At 40.9% G+C, this 17,189-nt stretch overlaps 1 protein-coding gene across 4 annotated transcripts in view; it reads right to left on the reverse strand.

Moving 5' to 3' along the window:
* Positions 1 to 17,189, reverse strand: part of LOC111875489 — a 246,991-nt gene that overhangs the window by 225,326 nt on the left and 4,476 nt on the right. For all 4 annotated transcript variants that reach the window (XM_023871803.2, XM_023871811.2, XM_023871795.2 and 1 more), the window contains exon 2: positions 15,789 to 16,921. In XM_023871803.2, the coding sequence (XP_023727571.1) occupies positions 15,789 to 16,305 (517 nt within the window). In that variant the 5' untranslated portion in view covers positions 16,306 to 16,921. The remainder of the gene's footprint in view (positions 1 to 15,788; positions 16,922 to 17,189) is intronic.

A 17,189-nucleotide genomic window follows, 5' to 3' on the forward strand; every position in this document is an offset into this window, starting at 1 on the left:
ACCAACACCCAAGAATGTAAGACAGGCTTTTTTTTCGGGATTTTAAGCAGCTTCTTTGATACATTTTATCTCAGTAACAGTGAAATCTGGTTTTATTCACTCGTGTTCCATGCCAAATGTTTTCCGAAGGCATATATAAGATGGAAAGTCAGTAAATAGGTCACAATTTGAAATAAAACGTAAAGCATATGATATTAGAACCAAATAAAAACACATTTCTCCATATATCCTCCACCAACATTGATACACTTGTACCATCATCTTACCAGTGCGTCGAAACCCGCACCATAGAAGTTATCTAATTGTTGTCTTGGCCACTTCCTCACTTCCTTTTCAATTTTCAATTTCAATTTCAATTTTTCGAACCAGTTTTAGGCGAGAAACACTTCCCACCGTAAGCAGGAAACATTTCTTTATGAATACCCTTTGCATTGAGTCCTTCTGCCCACATAAACGCACAACAGAACGTTGCTCTTCGGTAGTAAACATTTAATCATGATGCCAATTTGACTACTGAAACCAGCTCTGAACATGCGCATCTGCTACTTAGACTGTCATGTAGCTGGACTGTGCTGCTACCTACTGACACACATAGGAAACCTATTACATCAATTACAGCTGTTTTACTTCCATTGTGTCCTATTTACTGACTCTGAGCAAGACGGTTCTGCACCTTCCTAGCCTCCTGTGTAACGGGTAACGGAGGCATAGCGACGTGCCCATGAAGTTGACCTCCCACCTCCATCTGATGCCGTAGATAACGACACGTTGATACATACTTCACTTTCGAGTACGTTTTTGAGGTGTGGTGCTCAGTTTAATGAAAGAAGCACAGAGGCAATTTTAAACTTATAATTTCAGGGAATTTGTGTCTGTGTCAGACACGTCATGCAAAAGTACAGGGGGCATAAGTAGAGAAATATTCACTCCTGGACTCGACTGTAGATGAATGTCTGATCATTTGCGTCCTTCGGCCGCATGACTCCCAAAATAATCCCTCGAAATTAACTCGATGAAAATTTTTGTGAACCAAAAAATAGATTAGCAGGCGATGGGAAAGAACACACGTTTTCCTCTGCCATGAATCAGACATCGTTAACTGCCGGCCATTCACTTTAGTTACAGATGTGATGATTTATCTATAGCTCTACAGCCCTCTTGTTGAAACTTGGCCGCTTTCAGTTTCTTGATTTTTACACAGTCGGTAGGTCTCCCCGGGCGGGGAATCAGCCCGTCACAAGGCCACTACTTGCACACACAGTACAGCATAAAGACAGAATAAACGCACACAGACATCCATGCCTCAAGCAGGATTCGAACCTGTTTGTGTACAGATAGAGGCCTTGCGACGAACTGATCACCCACCCAAGGAGTCTTACCGAATGTGTAAGATCTAGTAAAACCGAAGTGAACGGAGTTCATGGAGGTAGGCCTAGGCCCACTGGGGCTGTGGTGCCAAGGAAAATAAAAGCTACAATTACCTACTCAAGAAGGTGTCTGCTCTACGGAGTTAATTAGTGGAATTATCAGTTAATTAATGCTGAAAAAATGAAGTGTCTGTTAGACATCCTCTTTTTTTAACCGTCACAACACAACAAATATCAAGGTCAGTGCCCAGCTACGGCTCTGCTACATGTTTCTGCTATCAGTAGCCATCATCAGACAAATACATGTTTAACTGAACTGCAGTACTATTAAACTGGATACAATACTATTAAACATATAAAACATTTGACGTAAAAAATATAACAAATCAGATTATATAAAAAACTGAAGTTATAGTATAAAACAAGAATACAATTTTAATTGATGTTTTATAACATCGAATCAGTCGTTGGTTTTGTATTTTCGTACGTTCCCATGGACAAATTGGAATATTCTATATTCTTTTTTTTCTTTTTGTATACAAGATTTTATAGGAGGCTCGTGATGTAGATGTAGTAAATTAATGTTAATTGTTTAGTCGGTGCCTCATCTTACAAAGTATTGTTCGTACTGTAGGGAATATAAGTCCGTTAGACTCTACAGAGATGTAAGATATGAAGCTAGGGGGTATTTCCAATGACTTGTTTACCTGCTGGAATGTCATAAGCATCTGCTATCGTTCACCGAAGCAATCCTAAGCTCTGTGCCATTTCTCTATCCGAAGGCGTGTTTGCTGGCAATATGGAGCTACAGATCAGATGGTTTGCCTGCCGCCCGTAGGTTTCAAACGTCAGGCGTCGACATCTGATATCGACAAGACCACGTGATGCTAACAGCGACATTCAGTACGCAGAATTCAAACCAGATGTAGTAAAATACTTTCCTTGAAAGGATTGATTGTTGCTGGGGCGGAAAATGAATTATATTGTAGCGTTTGTCGCGGTGATGGACGTAAGGTGACGCGTCACAATATTATGGCTACGTAAAAAGGCCACTCGCAAGTGTTCAGTTAAGTTCAATTAAAATTATCAGCCCTTTGCACTATATGAGTAATTGGCAGTATTGCCAGATTAGTGAAACAGATAGCTCTACACAGAGTTGCTCAGAAGTCCTCCTATATTTGCTGTAAATAATTAAAATGAGCAAAACCGTAGCCAAATGCTGATCTACCGTTATTCTTTTTTTCTTCTAATCTTCAATAAAAATGTTCCTTCATAAGTCTACGTGAGCGAATAATTTGATAGCTTCTTTCAGCAGTTCTTGAAATTGATACATAGGGAATTACAGATAGATCTCTGTTAGCGCGGATAATGAATCCCATGAAGTGGTCGCATTATTCGAAGTTATAATTATTTGTATAATATGGTAATTATCTCCAACTTGTCTGGAAATGGGGAATGAAACATTTTAAACACAAGTTTTATATGTTTATTAATGAAATTTTACAGCAAAGAAAAAATAATATAATTATAATTTAAATATATTGTTAAGAAAGACACAGAGTAGTTATAGAGTAAAATAAAGAAATGAAATTCTAAATATCATTCCTAATAGTAAGCTTGCATTCACAAAAAAAGCTTTTTCTTTTCTATTCCTGCAACAGGCAGTGAAGGCCCATAGGGTTCTGAGACGTCGAGGCTCCCACACGTTCTCTAGAGAATCGGTTAACAGGTGGCGGTGATGTCAGCCTTACGCACCGGCCTCCCTTTCCTCCCCAGGAAAATTCCTGGTACTAATTTCTGTTAGAGGATGAGTCGACCCCAGGGCCATAATGCGGCTGGAAGGATTAGGTCAATTGAAAAAATTCAATAACCTCATCGGGACTCGAACCGGCGACCTTCCGGCGTGTAGCATAGTGCCTCAACCAACTATACTACCGCATGTCCATTGATAGGCAATATATTCCTAACATCAACCAATGGGATGGCTGGAAAGTGGATTTTTCTGCTCGTTCTGAACAAAGCAACAGATGAAAGTGTTACCTCTGCGATCCGCGTCTGGATATTATGAGCGGGAAAAAATAGTGGAGTAATTCGGTTGAGTTAGGTGACGTGAAGAATATTTGGTTGGTGTGTGAGTGGATTAGAGAACTGCGGACCAGTCGTTGTGAGTTGTTGCTAGCACCACCGTTCATGGCAACTCAAATGTTGAAACACACACGGACTTTCATAAGTCCACTTGTTTCTTAAAGAAGGAATTGAGCTCAAATATGGAAACGAAAGAGGAAACTATGACACAAAGAAAGCGAAGGAAAGAACTGAAAGAGAAACAGATGGAATGGAATGAAGTAATCAGTAAGCAATAAGATAGAGATCGCGATAAAGAGAGGGAAAGCAACACGTGATTGAAGTGCTGATCTCCACAGCCTTCTTATATAGGGATTTTGGTGGCGCAAGAACTTCCGCTGTTATATTAACTGGCAAAGACCACTTAGTAGTGTAGGTTAACATGCAGAAGCAGGCTGTGGCTGCCGCTATATCGATGTTTTTATTAACTATGTCGGAGCAGCGCTGAGGGATGAACACTTGGCAGCTCTACAACTATTCCATAACAAAGACGTTGGAATATTTTAAGCGAAGAGGATGAAGACGGAGAAGGAACAGACGCCTGTGCAAAGTTGCTGCAACACCGTGCGTCTGCTTCAGTGTCTGTCTCTACGAAGAGAGACGAGGTATCCATAGTTCCGAAAACAATTTCACTTCAGCAGTCTCAAATATCTTTTCAGGTTGACTGACGGCAAAATTCAAATAAAGAGTCATAATTATAACACATTAAAAAAATGTAACTTGACACATATCATCTAAATTATACAAAATTACGTCAGATACATTGAGAGTCTTACTGGTGACATGGCAAGTGAAAATTATAAACTGCACAGTTTGTTTTCCTGCCACTGATAAGTCAATACAGAATTATATATTATTTAATGGTAAATATTAGTTTTCTTGTTCCTTTAGCTGTTGCAAGTACAGAGGCCTTAGTAGGAGTTGGATGAGTCAAGTGAAGTAATGTGAAGTGTCCTTGATCGAATGCAGTAAAACGAACACAAGCACTTACCCTTTTATATGTTTCGAATTGCACTGTGTGTACCGTGCTTATTGTATGTATTTTGTTTTGTATTGTTCCCTATGTTATAGACTATCCTTGTCTGTATCAGTGTAAGTTCTACTGCCACCGGGTGAACACCCAATTGCAGTAAAATAATAATAATAAACTTAATTGTGATGTACCTGAGTTAATTAGAGCTGTGAACACCAAGAACACAGATTTATGATCTGAAGTCGTATAGCCAATGGAAATTTACCGACGCAGTGTCCTCATTTTCAGGGCCTTACAATAGTACTGTCACACGAAGCTGAACATTTCTTACTAAATAATAAGAGACAAACAGGTTTTAGTTACTTTTGTTACGTGAAGGGAACCGACTTTGATAGTCACCAATAACTGCTGGTTGTAAGAGTTAGGGATAGACTTTAAGTTAACAAACAAATCACATGTTATATATGAGAATATTAACTCTGAATGATTTGATTGTGATCAAGTACAATTCTTGTTGTATAAAGGCAATATTACGAAGGGGTTTGAGGCTTTAATGTACTTGGACGATAATTTGAACATCAACAGGGCTTTGGGGGCACGCAGTAACGTAGTTTATTGAGACACTATGCTACAAACCGGAAGTTCGTGGGATCGATTCCCGATAAGGTCATTGAATTTTATATTGACCTTATCCTTCCAGCCTCAATATGGTTCTGGGTTCCACTCAGCCTCTAACAGAAATTAGTACCAGGAATCTTTCTGGCGGTAAAGAGAGGCCGATTTGTAAGGCTGATGTTACCGTCATCTGTTGGCTAATTGCCTGGAAAATGTGTGAGCCTCGACGTCTCACAATCCTATGGGCCTCCACGGCCGGTTGCACTGTTAGCTTTACCTTAAATTTTAACAGGGTTTTGAAGAAATATTAGAGAAGATAATTATATGATGTAATTGTAAGATAGATTAATTGGGACAGTATTTTGAGGTTTCATAACAACTATCTTTCAACTGATATTATTCTCATAAGTCTGAGAATGCCTAGAGATAATTTATCTTCCAGTTAATGGTTGAACAAGTAACCTACCAAGTACAAGTAAACAGCACTGCAGATGACCTAACTTGCCCCTTCCACTGCTGTTACTGACCTCTGGATTTCATCATTTCTCCACGCAAATACGCACGCCTTTATGGCAGCGAGACACATAATTTGGACGCTGAGTTCTACAATTATGTCTTAAGAATGTGACACGTGGTTACAGTTGATTACCATAATGCCGCATTCTTGGTTGCGCCTCATGAATTTGGCTTCCCTCCCAGCCTGAAGCAACATTCCAGCAGAGTCTGTTAATATTTATTCTGTTAAGCTCGCTTTCAGCGAAGGTGTAGTGGTAAACATTAAGTTTCAGATGAATGAAAATGTTTTTATGGAGTTTATAACAATATTATACTTTATACGTTTAAATTATTTATAGGATGAGGTGATGAAAGCCTATCCGTCCTATTCGAGTTTAAAATCATCAGATTTCACGTGTTCGGGTGAATGACACATGTCGCAAACGTATACACTGCAAAGAGAATAGAGGAAAATAGTTTATGAAATTTTCGATGTTACGAAACATGTAAACGATTCTGGTGTTCTACGCATTGCACACTCAGTGCTTAAACGAATTAGAATACGGCAATTTTCAACTTTACAGTAATATACAGAGTGTCGCAGGAGGAAAGGTCAAGATTCTGGGACCTAATAGTATTGATCATTATAATTAAAAATGTTGTTATGTATATATATTTATATGTGTGTGTGTGTCCTATTCTGAACGGTTTCCGAGATAGAGCTATTTCACTGTACAGACGAGCAACACGCCACGTCCTCACACGAATTGCAAAGTACTCGTACATTGATGTTGACGGGGGAATTTTCGAAAATGTAGTATATTGGGTAAAGTGTACCAACTTTGTCTCTTGAACAATAAATACCGGTATTAGAAGCAGTACGTAATATCTCTTTCTTATCAACAATTTTGGAACTGTTCAGTGAAATAATTTTTAAATATATCTGTTCAGATCATATTAAATTTAAATATTAATATGAATAATATTCAAATAATATTTATGACTGGGATAACGCAACCAAATAAATCCCACAATAATGACATCGAATATACGCTTAGGTTTGTGGTTCATTTTGAAGAAATTACGTGTTGGGTTACGTTAAATGTTCATTTCTTTAAATCTGGTTTAATTTATTTCATGTCGTTCATGACTGTAGTTCATCCAATTTTGAGTGACGTACTGTTGTACGCGATAAAATACTCCGCTGAGGCACTAAGCTACAAGCCGAAAGGTAGCGGATTCGAGTCCCTATGAGGTGGATCCTTCCAGCCGCACTATGGCCCTGGGTTCGACTCGCCCTCTAACAGAAATGAGTGCCAGGAATCTTCTTGGGGTAAAGGTTGGCCGGCGCATAAACCTAACAACCTCACCGTCATCTGCGAGCCGATTGTCTAGAAGATGTTGGAGCCTCAACCTCTCAGAACCCAATGGGCCTCAACGGCCTGTTACAGGGAAATCTTTACCTTTTTTATTGTTGAATTTACGGGGCACGCGGTAGTGTTGTTGGTTGAGGCACTATGCCACAAGACGGAAATTCACGGGTTCAAATCCCGATGAGGTCATTATATTTGTCCATTGATATAATCCTTCCAGCCGCATTATGGCCCTTGGGTCGACTCAGCCTCTAACAGAAATGAGTACCACGAATCTTTCTGGGGGTAAAGGGCTGATGGAGCGTAAGATTGGCAACCTCACCGTCATCTGTGAGCCTATTCTGTAGAAGATGTGGGAGCCTCGACCTCTCACAACCGTACAGGTCTCCACGGCTTGTTACAGAAATAGCTTTACCTTTTTACTGTTGAATTTACAGCCATTACCAGAGCAGGAGCCCCTGTTATAACATTGTTTGAACATATCTCCTGAAAGTTTGCAGTGTAACTAGAGCACGTTTAGAAGACCGCACATTCCTGCCTCACTGCAATAATGTCCCCGTTTATCCAATGCCTGTCGCTTCGAAATTTGTCCTCCTTGTTCTATCGCCTTCCAACTTTGTCTTATGGAATCTGGCAACGGGTGCAACAATGTCCACGTCATGCTTCAAACATGATGCCAGCGCTCCAAGTTTGTGGACGTTGTCGGGAAGTTCCGATGGAGTTTGATCGGGTTATGAGCAGGAAGGCTGTTATTGACAGAGCAGCACGTGGTTCAAACTTGTGTCATCACCAGAACAAAGCCTGCCGTCATTTGGGGTGTAGTTAGCGTGCAGTACATCGCGTGATACGAAGCAACATGTCATCCTACTGGATCAGCGTTCTTTAGACCAGATTAACGACCTCTTGGATAACATATCCTAGTATTTCAAATTTAACGTTATGTAATGAATATGATTCAGGAAATGAAGCGGAAATCATTATTCATCTGTTTTAAAGTACTCTGAGTTTTATTGCATCGGTTATGTATTTTAACAACACTGTTCCATTTACAAAATTTATGTAAGATTGTATTACATCTCAGAGTTAGTTACTGTTCACTCGATTATTATATCTGGAATAAGAAAATTTATCTGATCAGTGGAAGGGGTGTACTATTGTACCAATGTACAAAAAGGGCAATAAATCTGAGTGTCGTGTTAATTGTCAGATGTAGTTGCTTTCAGTTTCGTACAAAATTTGATCCAATATTTCTCTCTCAAATTTAAGTACGTATGATGATGAAATTATTGGGGATCATCAGTGTGAGTTTAGACGTAACAGATCAACTACTGATCAGATCTTTTGCATTTGTCAGATACTGGAGAAAAATGGGAATACAGTGAGATAGTACGTACATCAGCTACGACTTCAAGAAAGCCTATGATTCTCTTAGGAGGGAAGTATTGTACAGTATTCCGATAGAGTTTAAGGAGTCCATGAAACTGGTTAGGCTGATTAAAATGTATTTGAACGACACGTATAGTAAAGTCCATACAGATAAACATTTGTCTGATAATTTTCCAATCCAAAAGGGCATAAAACAAGATGTTTTATTGCCATCGCTTTCAGTGATACAGAAAATACCATTAAGAAGGTCCAAGAAAACCAGGTGGAACTGAAATTAAATGAGAGACATCAGCTGCTGGTGTAGGGCGATGAGCTGAATCTACGGGTGATAATGTAGATACCATACAGAAGAACAGAAAACTTTAATTGACGATAGTAAGGGGGTTGGTAAATGCAAAGAAAATTAGTGTTTCGTCACGGGAAGTCGCTGAAAAATCTTAACATACAGAGAGCTAACAGATTCTTTTAAAATGTGGCACAGGTCAAATAGTATTTGGGTGCAGCAGTAACGAACCAAAATTTGATTTAGGAGAAAATTAAGAGGAGGCTGAATTCGAATAACATTTGCTGTCATTCAGTCCAGAAACTTCTGTCTTCTCGTCTGCTGTCTAAAAGCATAATAATTAGAATACATGAAATTATAGTTTAGCGTGTGGCATTGTATGGGTGTGAAACTTGATCTCTGGCATTAAGGGAGTAATATGGACTGAGGGTGTTCGAACAGGGAGTCCGGAGGAGAATATTTGAACCGAAAGGCGAGGAAGTGACTGGAGGTTGGAGAAACCTGCCTAATGAGGAGCTTCATAACTTGTACTCTTCGCCAACTATAATTGGAATGAGATAGACAGAGGGAGAAGATGAATGTACATAAGATATTGCTGGGAAAGCAGAAGGAAAGAGACCACTAGGAAGACCAAGACCTAAGAATGTAGATAATATTAACACAGATATTAGGGAGGTGGAGTGGATTGATCTGGCCTAGGGTAGGGACCAGTGGAGAGCTCTTGTGAAGATGGTAATGAACCTTCGTGTTTCACAAAATTTTCGGATTTTTTTAGTATCTTCAAAGTGCGGCTTCTCAAGAAGGGGTCACCTCCATGAAGTTCGTTAGTTAGTTAGTTAGATAGATACTGTTTGTATCTTAAGTTAGACCGCGTCTGTAGTCTAGTGGTCAGAGTTCCTGGCTACAGATCCAGATGTCTGGGTGCGATTCCCGGCGCTACCAGATTTTCTGAGAAGTAGTGGGTCTGGAACGGGGTCCACTCAGTCTCGTGAGTATAATTCAGGAGCTATACCAGGAAATAGCGGCTGCGGTCTAGAAAACCAAGATTAACGGCCGTGGGGAACCGTTGCGCTGACCACGTCACGCCCTCTATCCGCAAAAGTTGGAACTAACTTCGCCGACATGCGGCGGTAGCTCAGTCGGTATAGTTCGTTTGCAGACTACAGGCCACGGAGTTTATTGTTTGTTTTTGTATCTTTAGTTCTTTCAGTAGTCAAAAGAATGATCAATGGATTTCATCTGCTCCACTTACTGAGATAAGGATTATAAAGAGTATGTAAGTTATGTCACCTCCGCTAGAGGGCATCATCTGTCCTTCCCTCCGCAGTGCAGGTTCTGCAACTGCTCCGCTATTTCTCACCATACTGATCGCTTAATACGCAGGGGCCATCTTTAAGGAAAGGCAAAGTAGAAAGCAAGTGGACATAAAATTATTTTAATGCGTTCCTTCGCCTATAGCAAAATGAATACAGTGATCTGTTAGAGACGGCATTTCCAAGTATTTGAGATGAAAATAGCCGAATTTAATGGGTCAAGAGAAAAACAAGATAATTAAAAGTTTGGTATACAGCATGTAATATACGTAGTACGAATTTCATGCGAAACACGGTAATTTTATTCAAATGTAGCCGCCTAATTCGCAGTTTATGTTACAATTTCATTTTAGTGCGATTCTTGCTTGAAGATGAAGATTACTTGAAACATATGCAGCGTCCATTTATTGGACATAATCTTAAGGTGGGAAGTCTCTACAGGTATCGGTCCTGACCGAATATAAGTAAGTATAAGTCCCCGAAATTTACTGGACAATGATAGTTTAAAGGTCAAGCTATCCCTGTAACAGACCATTGAGGCCTTTAGGGTTGTGAGACGTCAAGGTTTCCACATTTTCTAGAAATTCTGCTCACAGATGGCGGTGAGGTTGTCAGGAAGACAGCCAGGAAGAATCCCGGTACTGATTTCTGTTAGAGTCTGAGTCGACCCCTGGGCCGTAGTGCGGCTGGAAGGATTAAGTAAATTGTAAAATCCAATGACTTCATCGGAATCGAACCAGTGACCTTCCGGCTTGTAACGTAGTGCCTCAACCAACTACGCTACCCTGTAAGACACGGTTGGAACTAAAAAAGAAATAGAAAGTCCGGGTCTATATTTTATATTCTGTATACTGGCAACGCAAGGACGAAGTTGCAAAGGCCGCCAGAAATAGTGCAAGAAGAAACACGAGGTACAGTTGTTTGACTTTGGAATGAAAAGGTGGGCGATGACTTTCGTCTGGGGGTTTTTTGTAACAATTTTCCTTCATTGTATTCTCTGTCTTCTTTTATTTTCCTTGTGTCGGATGTGCGTAGAATATTATAAGGAACTGAAAGACATGTTTCCAGTACCGCGCGAAATCTTACAAGCCACAAATTTGAATGAAGTTACAGCGTAAACGGCAGAAGAAACACAAAACAGAATTAAGCAAATGATAAAAGCGGAAAGGAAGAAATGTCAAAATAATTAGCATGTTGCATTTGGGGTGGGGAGAGCCTATATAGCGAATAGAAGCTGGATGACTGGCGTTCGATTCCCGACAAAGACAAGGTATTTTTCTCATCTCAACGCTATGCCAGCGGTAGCGTAGCTACTGGCAGGGCCTCCCTTGCTGGACAGGTCAAAGGGTAGGCATCAGACGAAGAGAGACACCAAAAACTGATGCCGGAAGCAGCGTCATCAGCAGCGACTTGAAGGACAGAGCAAATGATGCTCGAGATGGTTCAAGTTCGTATAGCAACAGGCGTGACCAGAGTGGTTTGAACGGCTGTTGTACTGCGATGTGGAAAGCAAATGGAAAAACTACCACATTATCACTTTTCCTGGATAGTCTCTTTCCAAAACCAGAGATACCATGTATGCGAGATGTTTCATTTGAAGGAGAAAGCTCTAGATCGCATCAAGTGGAGGAACTGTTTTGAAGAGACTGTGGACCTGTCGTCTTGACAGATTACTGATGAATGAATGAATCAACAGCGTTCAGACCAGCACTATGACTAATTCGACATCCTAACTAATGTGTACCGGGTTCTTTTTCCCAGGTGATGAAGCGGTCTGACCCTTAACCTGAACACACCTCCATCTAACGCAGTCTAAGGCATGAAATTTCTTCATCCGCTCAAACATTAAGATCGTGGGTTCGAATCTCACTCAAGCATGGATATCTGTTTCTGTTTATTCTGTATATGTGTTAGGTAGCGGCCTTGCGATGGGCTGATCCCCCGTCCAAGAAGTCCTACCGACTGTATTAAATTAAGGATCTGAAGTGAAACTTAAAAATTTCACGCCAGCTCTATGCTCCAAGTGGGAGCAACAAGAATAGAAGTAGAAGAAGAAGAAGAAGAAGAAGAAGAAGAAGACCTTTTCTCCATGTACCAATTACATACCCTGATATAGTCCCCAGTGTTCTGCTCTGATTAACCAGGGCATTTAAATAAAGCAACACTGAGAACGTATGTAAGATTTGAGGCTTTCACGGCGGTGACTATGAAGAAANGTTTCTTCAACACTGAGAACATCTCCACTTGAGGAAGACGAAAGGAAAATCAGACAAGACTCATTCAAATAGAAGTGGAGTTATGTAAATAAGCGACCAAGTAGCTAACTACTTATCTATACAGGCAACTATGTACCTAACTCCTTGCTATACAGTCCTCTGTAAGTAGAAACAATGCGTTTAAGCCCTCAATAAGTTAGCGTGCCATATAAACAGTGCGCTGGCTGAGGAGTTAAACTCTACTGGAGAATAGTGCCGTTAGGTGAAAACCGCCGTCAGCCATACACGGTCAGACAGACTGCTATGGTGGAGTTCATGTGAGCATCTGGCCGCCTGTCACTTCTCACACCCTCGAACCCACCCTCTTGTCTGAAATTTTTCTTCTGCGCATTCAAGGTTACTCTTGGCCTTGTTCGAAGTTACGTGACACTTGCTTTAATTTGCATTGAGGATACAAAGTACAAATTTACACATTTTAAAATCAACGACCGTGTCGTTACCTTGTCAGTGATACACGATTCTAACATCACTGATTCTTCATAATTTAATATAAGAAGTCAAAGCACCGCAGTATTAGTAACGCCTACAGTTCTGAACCGTTCTAAATCTGGAAGCACGCGCGCACGTGTGTGTTTTGGGGGAAAGGGGGGCGGGGGAAGCGAGGAATATTTGAGGATTAATTTTGAACTGAAGTGGAGCCTCGTGACATCTATCACTATACAATAAGAGAACTCTTTGTGTACGGTGACCAGTTACCAGATATTAATATAGACCAAGGAATATTGTTACTTACGCAACAAGTTAGAAGCAGGACCGGTATAGAGTCAGTTCAGTTAATCAAGAGTTGCTGTATCTGAGGCAAGGGAACAGTTCGGCAACTCAGTGGAAGGGGAACGCCCGCCGTTGAAAGCCGTTACTAGGTAACGACTGGTGAAGTGACAGACTGAGAAGATTTAAGTGTTTACTGTAGCGAGGTAGCGTAGTTGGTTGTGAGGCACTATGCTACAAGCCGGAAGGTAGCGTGTTGAAGTCCCAATGAGGTCACTGGATTTTTTCAATTGACTTAATCCTTCCAACCGCACTATGGCCCTGGGGTCGACTCAGTCTCTAACAGAAATGAGTACCAGGAATATTCTTGGAATATTCTTGGCGGTAAAGGGCGGCCAACGCGTAGGGCTGACAATCTTGCCGCCATCTATGAGCCAGTTGTCTAGAAAATGTGAGAACCTCAACATCTCACAACCCTATGGGCCTCCACAGCTCGTTACAGGGATAGCTTTACTTTTTTTACTTTTACTTACTGTAGTGAATTGCAGAGTGTGAATTATGAATAGCGCTATATTTACTTCTTGTTACGAGTTGTGCGTGCAATCAATCCATTTACCAATCATAACCCCACATATAATCAATCACGTGACAATATGTACAGATCTTCCAACAGCTTTCTCCAGCTTGAAATAACTACATGCACACTAAAAATTTGTTACTGCAAATTCTGATGTGTGATCCTTGATGTTTCGTCTTTAAAAGGAATAGTACCACTTCACTCACACGAAAGAACATTTTGAACAATTTATTTCCACCAAAAATTATATTAAATTGCGAAAGCTGGTAGAGAAAATGTACCGTGGCAGTAATGAAGACTGACGCTGATTGGTTTAACTCTTACCACGTGACAACCCTTACTGTGGCGTAAGGATGGGTTCCTCGGCTTCCTGCTTGAACTCTGAGTAATTTGCTTGACACAATCTTGGAATTCTCGAAGGGAAAACTAAAACCGCTATCAAACAGGGGGTTGAATGCTGGGAAACTATGAAATATGAGAGCTGGGAAACTGCAAGAGCTGGGAAGAACGAACAAAAAAATTGTCTTAAATTTAGCTTAAACGCAGGTGACTATATGCAACTTATACCGCGCTGCTGATGCTTGGTGTGTTCTGTTTGTTGCCACGCTACACGTGCTGCACTGTAATTATCTTTACAGAACCCTCACAAGTCTGTTTATCCAGATGAAATAAGTGCTGTTGTAAATAAGAAGCTGCCGGTCACGGTAGCCGAGCGGTCTAAGGCACGCACTGTCTTCGCTCGCTTGGAAACCGGGATAGTGGTTTCGGATCCCACTCAGGGCATGGATGTTTGGTGTTTGTGTATAGGTAGAGGCCTTGTGACGAGCTAATCACCCGCCCAAGGAGTCCTGCTGAATGTCTAAGATCTACTAAATCTAAGTGAAACGGAGAGTTTCATGGACGTAGGCCAAGGTGAAAATTGGGGCTCTAGCACGAAAAAATATATAAGCAACTGACTGGTTTCTTTGCTCACAGAATTTCCTGTTCCGAAAGTGCAATTGCTGCAGTAATATCCGAAGATAAAAATGGGAGAATAGGGCGAAAAACCCGTTTTCCCCGCGGAAACAGTAAAGATTAATGCTTTTTCAGTTGGTTACGTGCATGTATTCTAGAAATATTTGGAAATTCTGCAGAGGACCGAGACATAATATGTATTTTTTTCCCCTTTGGCTCTACAGCCCCAATTTGGGCCTTGGTCTACCTCCATGAAGCTCCCCGTTTCACTTCAGTTTACTAGATCTTACACATTCGGTAGGACTCATTGGGCGGGTGATCAGCTCGTCGCAAGGCCTCTACCTGTAGACAAACACAGAAAAAACTCTTATCACACACACACACACACACACTAAATATCTATGCCCTCAGTAGAATTCGAACCTAAGATCCCGGCTTCCGAGCAAGCGAAGACAGTGCATACCTGAGCCCCCTCGGCTATCGTGACCGGCCGTAATATGTATATCACTCGGTAATAAGTACAGTTCTAAATGTATTTACCTGCTGCAGCATGAAACTCGATTTGGTGGTCATTTCAGTTGATAGAGCTGGCAACTCGAGTGAAGTTCAATCCTGAGTATACTCAATCCACTCTGGGAACGAGTGTCATAGACACAATAAACTTACTGATCCTGTTTTCAACATACTTTCGATATTTATACGCTAGTGGGAATTACGAACATATTGTCACGTGTATGAGTGACTATATGCTGGGTACACAGTGCTAATTGTATTTATTGAATACCTACAGCTCGTAGCTACACGTAACTACGAGTATAGCGCTGTCACTAATTGACACACTCTACAATTCACTGCAGTACGTACTAAATCTTCTCAGTCTGCTGTATCTTCACCGGTTGTCGCCTGGTAACGGCTTCCAACGCCGTAGCTTTCTCAGCTTCCGTGTTCATGCTTTTACTGGCCAGCGATTGTCACACAATTAACTAAACTTTAGAATTGTTCTGATTATAACACACATCGGCAAGAACCGCACAGAAAATATTTCTTCCAACAGTTCTAATTTTGCGTCACGCAGCTGTCGCACGGACCACATAAAGAACACCGCTTCCCACGTACTTAATTGGTGCGAGTTAAGAATCTATTGCGGCCATTACTTACCAGCGGCTGTTGAATAGCTGCTTATTTCGCGGTTGTTGCCTAGCACCGGGTTATATTTTTCCTTAAAGGTGCCTACACAAAGTACAGCGTACTCTAGTTCGTAAGTTTGATTGACTATAGCATGCTAGAGATGCAGCTTTGGTCTCAGCCCAACTGTACACCTGACAGTAAGGTTTCTGTACTCACCTCTCCTGTGAGCCGGTGCGTATATGTTGAGGTACAGACAGTCTTCACTCTGGTTGTGTTGCAGGTACGGGAAGAGCCTATTGAGGTAGCTGACACGGTTCGCTGTCATGACGTTCTTCTTCTTTTGATTTAAATCTGGCAAGTTTTGGGGGCAGACAGGACCGAAATTGTGAGCGAACTTGACGCCCATCCACTGGGGTGGAGAACCCGGAGGCATGAACCTCTGCGATCCTGTAGGAGCCGCCGCGTAAGGTATCCCCAGAAACACTTCCACCGGCCTCAGATCAGGGTTTGATGTGGACTGAAGGCGCAATCCGACAAGTTTGCCCTGTTTAATTTCGACTTCTCGAGTCAGCGTTCCTTCACTGTTCGTGTCGTATATAATCCCTGCTGACACGGCAGATGAGATGAAAATGCAGACACTTAACACGACTAGTGAAGGAGATGCAAACGTGACGAATTTAAAGAGAGTCAAAAGGAAATACAGCAGTCTCGCTAGTTGATTCAGTAGTGCCATATTGGGAAGATATGAGCCTTACACACAGTTTCTGGTAAACCCGTTCCTTATAAACCCCTTCAGTAGGCCTCTTTTCTGAAATTGTTCACCCCGCAAGTTGCTCGGTTTCAGAGCTGTCCACTTCTGAAAGTCACACTGCTATGTGCTACTTCAGCACTGTCTTCGTTTCTTTGTTTTTTTAATTCGGCACTGTTGATCGATTTCGTTATATCGCTTTTAAAGTTTACATTTTTGAGGCTGTGTTTGCCTCACTGAAGTAGGTCTTACTCAAGATTTCCCACTTTGCAATGCACTTCCGTTTTTCACAACTCTCTCCACTTCGATCGTCATATTTAACTCACACACTGTTTGGAGCATACAGAGAATTTGTTTCAAGTCACTCTCTTTGTGATCTTGTATATTTAAACGTAAATTTAACTGATGTAAGTAATTCATTATAACCGTGAGGTGCCCTTATAGAGTTATATATTTTTTAATTTTGGTTCTATTGTCAATTTTCGGTGCTCTACTTGGCCCTGACCCATTCTCAGATAAGTAATTGAAAATAACTGGGAAAATGTTCTTGTTTACTTGAACCATAGAAGGTTCGTTGCCTCAGTTGTTACAACGCAGAACACTGTAGGGATTGTACAGAGATTACAGTAAAATGGCAGATTTTAGACAAATGTTATCCAAGGCGGCGAATATATAATTCAAAATATATATGCATAATAATATGCATAAATCGTTAGTACGTGCAATTAACTTTCAGAGCTAAATCATTTTCAATTACTCTGTAACAGTAAGAGTTACAAGGATAGACACTGAAAGAAGTGTACATTTTGTGTACATTTACCATTTTCTTTTGATGTTCACATAAAATTCAAAATTGTACAAAATAATTC

The sequence above is a fragment of the Cryptotermes secundus genome, unplaced genomic scaffold (genome assembly GCF_002891405.2).
Source record: "Cryptotermes secundus unplaced genomic scaffold, Csec_1.0 scaffold736, whole genome shotgun sequence".
In the NCBI taxonomy this organism is placed as follows: Eukaryota; Metazoa; Arthropoda; class Insecta; order Blattodea; family Kalotermitidae; genus Cryptotermes; species Cryptotermes secundus.